Source organism: Barbus barbus (genome assembly GCF_936440315.1).
Source record: "Barbus barbus genome assembly, chromosome: 41".
NCBI lineage: Eukaryota > Metazoa > Chordata > Actinopteri > Cypriniformes > Cyprinidae > Barbus > Barbus barbus.
In genome coordinates, this window is record NC_136719.1 from 26,861,401 (window position 1) to 26,868,900 (window position 7,500).

Genomic DNA, 7,500 nt, shown 5'->3' on the forward strand with positions numbered 1-7,500 from the left:
ATTTTCAGCATCATTACTGCAGTCTTCAGTGTCACATGATCTTCAGAAATCATAATAATATACTGATTTATTATGAGTGTTGAAACAGTTGTGCTGCTTAATATTGTTTTTTGGAAGCTGTGATACTTTTTTCTTTGATTCTTTGATGAATAAAAAGTAAAACAAAACATTTATTAAAAATAGAAATCTTTTCTAACAATATTAATAATATAAGTCTTTACTGTCACTTTTTATCCATTTAATAAATCCTTCCTGAATAAAAGTATTAATTTCTTTAAATATTTCTTCCCAAACTTTTGAATTATAGCAGTATATATTGTAACACAAAATATCTATTTTGAATAATCACTGTTCTTTTTACCTTTTTTATTATTTATTTATGTATTTGACAATATATGTATTAAAAACATGGCAGAAATTAAACAAAATGTGGTGAGTTTATGCTTAAACAAGAACAATTATGGTCAATAGGGCTTGAAAACTTGATTTCCCTGTGAATTAAATAGATTTTTCTGAACCCATTGACATATTTGTTCTTGTTTTTATCATGAACTCATTTCATTTTGATCAGTTTCTCATAAAACAAGACTTCATATCTTGTGTCCTTTTGCTTCTCGAGTAAAAGTATCTTTATTTAAGAATCGTTAGTAAAATACTTCATAAGAATTGTTTTTGCAGTGTGATAAGTAGCTTTTTTGTGTGTGAAATTAATAGAAACAGTAATGAAGGTTTTTTCTTAACTTGTTCTTAAAAAGTTTGAAATTTACCTAAACATGCAGAAACGCTGTTTAGGAGTTATTTATGTCAAGAAAATAACTTCACAATGCAATCAACATCTTAATGTTCCTAATAATGGAGTTAAACATCATAAGGTGTGTCCATAAACTGAGATCATTTCTGAAAATAAGATGTAATCTGGAGATGATTCACATCTGCGTGTTCTGTCATGAATGAGTAACATGAGTCTGCATGTGTTTGATATTCAGGTCAGGTTCTTGTGACGGAGGGGGCGGAGCTAAACACCACCCTGGCTCTGAGGGCGGAGCTTGAGGAAGTGGAGAGTCAGGTGTTTGATCCTGAGAAAGCTGTGAAAGAGAAGCTTCAGAGCTCAAGCCTCACAAAGAACCACATCAGCAGCAAAGCAGCGGAGGGTGAGAGGCCACAGCCATCACTCACAGCTCACTGATCACCAATAATCAATCGTTCTGCCTCGTTCTCCACAGGCCTGAACTTCCCTCGCTCTCAGCACCTGTACCGGGCCTTAGTCAGCGTCAGCCTATCACACGACCAGCTCATCAGCCAGGCGCTGCAGGATAGGCCAGCACTGGCCCCGCCCACTGTCACACTGACCAATAAGGTCAGAGCTGTGTTTGTGTCGTTAATAGCAGTAATCCAGTTTTGAAACGATGTTTTACAGTATTAATATGATGTTTAATAAAGCAATAAGCCACAAAATTATTTAATATCTGAGCAATATTTCTGATAAAACAGTGGCAAAAGATGCTGATCTTTTATTTCATTTAATAATAATCAGAATAATCAGTTCTTCTAAGTGCACACACATATATAAATCTCTCTAGTTATATATGTATTTTTATATATGTATATATATTATATATTAGTATTAATTTGTGATTAATCGCATCCAAAATAAGTTTTTGTTTACATGATATATGTATGTGCACTGTTTATTTATTATGTGCGTATGTAAATACACATACTGTATATTTTGAAAATATTTACATGTATATACATTTATATATTTATATTATTATATTTTTAATATATAAACAACATATTTTTCTTAAATATATGCATGCATGTGTGTGTATATATACTTAAGTATACACAGATACACACTCATTTATTATGTAAACAATTTTTTTTATTTTGGATGTGATTAATCGTGATTAATCGTTTAATAGCACTAATATATATATATATTTATATAATTTATTTCTCGCTATATCTCACTCTATATATATATTATATTTATATAATAATAATAATGTTAATAATAATTTTATTTGTGCATGTCTCTCTCTGTATTTTTATTATATACTTATAAAATATATTGTGTGTGTGTGTGCGCGCGCGTGTGTGTGTGTGTGTGTGTGTGTGATTCCAGTCTCAGCCACTAGAGGCTCCTGATCTGCTGCAGTTCTACAGTCCTGACAAGATGCTCAGAGAGACTCCGCTGTTGCCAGGCGACTGCATCCTTTTGCCCCGCCCACGGCCTGTGCCTAGACCCGCCCACACAACCTTTCACCTACATCATCGGCACAAACTCTGGGAGTCATGAACTGTGTGTGTGAGCGAGAGAGTGTGTGTGTGTAAGAGAGAATGTCTGCTGTGATTGTTCTGTGTGTGTGTGTGTGTGTGTGTGTGTGTGTAATTAATTTTGTAAGCTTTAATGTATATTGTATTGTTTTTTAGCTTAATGGGAATTAATATAAGAGCAATAAATCTGGGATTATTTAAATATGACATTGGCTTTGAGTGAATGGACAAACACACTCTTTCTGCCCAGCAGCTTCACGTTCACCGGGGTCAGTCATTAAAACAATCAATCCACAAATTAATTAGTGTGAGTCAACAAGAGCACAGACATCATGAGCTGATTACCTCGCTCGTCTGTGTTAAACCTTTAAAAGTGTGAATCTTTTATAATTCATGCAAAAATCAAAAGAAAAGAAATTATGTTTTGCATGAAGACATTTAGGCTCATTATAAGTTTTTGCATTGTGAATATTTTCATAATTAAGGTCATTAACCCCCCAAATTTAATTCTACAACGCTTTACTTGAAATAAATAAATGCATTACAAGGCATTAATTATGCACCTTATAATGCATTATGAAAGCATTTAATGCATTAATTATGTCTTGTAATAATGCACCTTATAATGCATTGTAAGAGCTCAAGAATAATTATAACAGTTATTATAATTCTTACCTTTACAGCTTTAGAAAAAAAAATTAAAACACAAAAGTAATAAGAAATTGCAAATATTATGCATTTTTACTTTGGTTAAAATTGTTTATAAGAATATTTTATGCATTATAACATACATAATAATTAATATTTTTAGAATGCCTAATAGTGGTCCAAGAACTGAGCCCTGAGGCACCCCAGTAGCTAGATGTTGCGACTTGAAGGACCTATCAGAGAGGTAAGACTCAAACCACTGGAGTGCGGTTCCTGAGATGCCCTTTCTCAATAGGGTTGACAAGAGGATCTGTCAAAATTATATAATATATATATGCATGGCATTAATAAAGATTATGTTTTTATTTATTAGGAAGGGTTAAATTTGCAAAATTTTTATAAAAACATCACAAAATATAAATGGCATGAAGTATGTTTAATTTCATGCTACATTTACTGTCTGTTTTTATCTTTTTGGTAACACTTCCATTAGTTAATGCATTAACAAGCAGCAATACGTTTGTTACAGTATTTATTAATGTAGTTAGTTTTGCATTAGCTCAAGTCCATCAAATACTAATAACAGATGCAACTTTTCATTTTAATGTGTTCGTAAATGTTGAAATTAACATTCTCCAAGAAGTATTTTTCCATTGCTAGTTCAAATTAACTAATTATACATAAGTTAAATTGGGCCCTACAAATACTAGAATAGTTTATATGTACTGTACATGTAAATGTACACAATTTAAATGGTTTGTTATGGTGAAAAATCATCTTTTTTTGTCTTTTTTGTTTTTAAAGCAGTACATAAGGCAAAACATACTTAGACGATACCAAAAATATAAAACACGTAGAACACAAAGTTAGTTGTGCATGTAGTGATGTAAGGTGTGTGTGTAACAGTTGTGATGAGTACGTGTGTATCTCCTAATATATAGATGTAGAACAGGTCAGAGTAGAGTGTTTATAGAGGAAAAATGAGGGGGGGGGGGGAGAAAGAAAGGGGAAAAATGTATTGAATGGAATCAAAAATAAAAAAAATAGAGAGAAATTTTTGAATAAATAGAATTTAAAATAAATAGTTCATCTAAGAAAGGGAGAAAAATAAAGAAAGAAAGGGAAAATATAATTGAATGGATACAAAAATAAATTAAAAAGAGAAATAATTTAATAAATAAGTAGAAATTAAATAATTAATCTATGAAAGGGAGAAAAATATAAATAATCTCAATTCAAAAGCTAAACAAGATTATTTTTCTTACTTCGTTAACAGATATTTTTACTTGTTTTAAGCCAAAACAATAATTTGGATAATTTATTCAGCAAATGCAATCTTATACGCGATTAATTGCATCCAAAATAAAAGTGTTTGTTTGCATAATATATGTGAGTGTTCTGTGTATATTTATATAAATATGCAGTATATATTTTGAAAATATTTACGTCTATATATATATATTCATATAATTTATATTATAAATAAATATATTCAATAAACATATTTCTGAAATATATACATGCATGTGTGTGTGTATTGATATATGCATAATAAATATACACAGCACACACACATATATATTATTATGCAAACAAAAACGTTTATTTTGGATGCGATTTAATCGTTTAACAGCACTACTTTATACTAGAAAACAAGACAAAATACTAAGGAAGAAATCTTTTTTTTGCAGTGTGAGTGTGATCGAGCAGGACCGGACAGTTTGTGATCTCTGTGTGTGTTTGATGAAGATCTCGGCGTGTTCCTCCTGTGTTCCTCTGAATGTTCGAGTGTGATTGAGTGAATCGATCTGTTCCTGATCTCCAGCGGTGGGCGGCACAGAAGAGGAGCGAGAGTCCTCTGTCCTCGCCGCACATTCACTACCGTCCTGCAGCTCTGAGGACCCTGATGATGATGATGATGATGAAGGAGCTCTGAGCTCTCCTCCACAGACATGGATGGGCTGGAAGGTTCTGGATCCGGATGGGATTGCTGCGGGAACCGATCGGTCTGGGAAGGCCAGTCGCTCTTCACCGACACCGAGCTGGTGGTGTTAACGACTCTGTGTGTGCCGCTGCTGCTGCTCGGCCTGCTGGGAAACGCCCTGACCATTCTGGTGGTGTGGCGGCGCCCACAAATGAGAAGCACCACCTACCTGTACCTGAGCAGCATGGCCCTATCAGACGTGCTCATCCTGCTGCTGATGCCTCTGGACCTCTATAAGGTGCTGTTTCCTCTTAAAAAGCTTGCTCTGTCAGTGTTGGGTGTAACTAGTTACTAAGTCATTTAATTATTTTTCCCTTGAAAAAGTAAAGCAAGGGATTACTCTGTCTTATGTAGTTGAACTTAATACTGTGTATAGGCTGTAGAACATTACAATACAATACACTGTAAAAAAGAAAAAGAAAAAAAGTTGAGCAAACTTAAAATTTTAAGGCAACCAGCTTCAAAAAGTTGAGAGAACTCAAAAATCTGCCTTAAACTTTTAAGTTTGCATAGCTTTTTTCTCTTTTTTTTACAGTGTAGTGAATTTAACATCAACATTTCAAGTCTAAAATGTATGCTTTTTATGTTCCCTTCACACATTAAATACTTTGAGTTATTAAGAATTGGTAACACTTTAGTGTCCAGTTCTCACTATTAACTAGTTGGTTATTAGCATGAATATTACTGGGATATTGGCTGTTTATTATTACTAACAAAGTACATATTAATGTCTTATTCTGCAAGACTTTATTCTAAATCCTTAATTCTACCCAATTCTTAAACTTTACAGCTACTTTACTAAGTATTAATAAGCAGTAATTAGGAGTATTTTGAGGCAAAAGTCATAGTTAACAGTGAGAACTGGACTCTAATCTAAAGTGTGACCAGAATAATTTATGTAGTTACTTGAAAGAATTAAAATAACCATTTAATTTTTATCCTTGTATCATTAACTTGTCGAGGTTGATATAAGATTTAAAGTTTTTATAGAAAGTTTTTAGAAAGTATTATTATTTCTTCGCTTGCAATTTTGTGTTTATATCTCACAATTCAGACTTTTTTCTCTCAATTCTAAGGAAAAAGTCAGAATTGTGACGTTGACTCACAATTGCGAGAAAAATGTTCACAGTATATCGCACTATTTTTACTTAATATATCATAATTCGGACTTTATAAAGAATTGTGAGTTTATATCACGCAAGTCAGAGGATAAAGTCAGAATTGCAAGCTATATATTGCGAAGTATTCTCACAGTTTATATCTCGCAATTCTGACTTTTATTTTTTCTCAAAATTCAGAGTTTAATCGAAAAGGTAATTTTAACTTTTTTGCAATTTTGTGTCTTACAATTCCAAATTTTCTTCTCAGAAATGCAAGTTTATGTGCAAGAACTCTGAATTTATATCTTGCAACTGCATTTTAATCTCAAAATCGCACGTTTATTTCTCGCAATTGTGACTTTTGATCTGTTTTTCTCGCAAATCCAAATTTACTTCTCGCTATTCTGACTTTGTTTCCACCACGGAATTAAAAGGTATTTGCAACATTTTTGTCACAATTTGTACTTTTTTCTTGTGAAGTTTATAACGAGATATCATTTTGATATAAAAAAGTCTGAATTATGAGATAAGAAGTTGCAATTACCTTTTTTATTTTTTGAATCTGTAAACGTGGAATGTGTCTCACAAGTGCTCACACTAGTGTGCACTACGATCTGATTTGTCATGAATGCCGATGATCTTCTGTCTCGTATTGTGTGTTAAAAATTACTAGCCAAACAATCGAACATGGACCTAAGGTGCGTCCCAAATCGCCTACTTATGCACTATTTTATAGTACAAATAGTGTGAATGGGGTGTTCACACTGAAAATTCCAAAAAGAAAAAGTGCACTTTAAAAACCCAGATGATGCAGTTAAAGGGATCGGTCACCCAAAAATGAAAATTCTGTCATTAATTACTCACCCTCATGTCACTCCAAACCCGTAAGAGTGACGCGGAGGAGACAAATTGTTGAATAAAGTTGTTATTTTGTTTTCTTTGCGCACAAAAAGGATTCTCATAGCTTCGTAAAATTCCAGTTGAACTGCTGATGTCACATGGATTATTTTAACGATGTCCTCGCTACGTTTCTGAGCCTTGATCGTGTTCGGATCTGTCTATGGAGGGTCAGAGAGCTCTCGGATTTCAGCAAAAATATCTTAATTTGTGTTCCGAAGATGAACGAAGGTCTGATGACACGAGGGTGAGAAATTAATGACAGAATTCTCATTTTTGGGTGAACTATTCCTTTAAATAACCGGAAGTAAACAAAGTGTGGAATGTTGGACACTTGATGCACTCAACTGTTGCAGCTTTAATTACGTCACAAAGGGGGCGGGGCTATCAGATTCCGATTATTACTGACAAAACAATCTTATAAAATTCATACACTACATGGTTGAGTACGTAGTGTATAAATGAATAGTACGTCACTTGGGATGCAGTTCTAGTGTTTGTAGTTCCTCGTAACGCACGTTAACTGACGTTGTGGTTTTCTCTCGCAGCTGTGGCGGTTTCGTCCGTGGTTGCTAGGCGACGCCGTGTGCA

General features: G+C 33.4%; 2 protein-coding genes across 3 annotated transcripts in view; both read left to right on the forward strand.

Moving 5' to 3' along the window:
- Positions 1–2,482, forward strand: part of LOC306861020 (protein phosphatase 1 regulatory subunit 35-like) — a 5,778-nt gene extending 3,296 nt beyond the window's left edge. For both annotated transcript variants that reach the window (XM_079403077.1, XM_079403076.1), the window contains 3 exons: positions 987–1,151; positions 1,224–1,357; positions 2,129–2,482. In XM_079403077.1, coding sequence (XP_079259203.1) covers positions 987–1,151; positions 1,224–1,357; positions 2,129–2,302 — 473 coding nt within the window. In that variant the 3' untranslated portion in view covers positions 2,303–2,482. The remainder of the gene's footprint in view (positions 1–986; positions 1,152–1,223; positions 1,358–2,128) is intronic.
- A 2,339-nt stretch (positions 2,483–4,821) lies between these two features.
- LOC306861018 (growth hormone secretagogue receptor type 1-like) overlaps positions 4,822–7,500 on the forward strand; it is a gene marked incomplete at its 3' end in the record, with an annotated part of 4,027 nt that continues 1,348 nt past the window's right edge. The window contains exons 1-2 of the mRNA XM_079403074.1: positions 4,822–5,150; positions 7,458–7,500. The exon at positions 7,458–7,500 is cut by the window's right edge and continues 414 nt beyond it. Of these exons, the coding sequence (XP_079259200.1) occupies positions 4,881–5,150; positions 7,458–7,500 (313 nt within the window). The 5' untranslated portion in view covers positions 4,822–4,880. The remainder of the gene's footprint in view (positions 5,151–7,457) is intronic.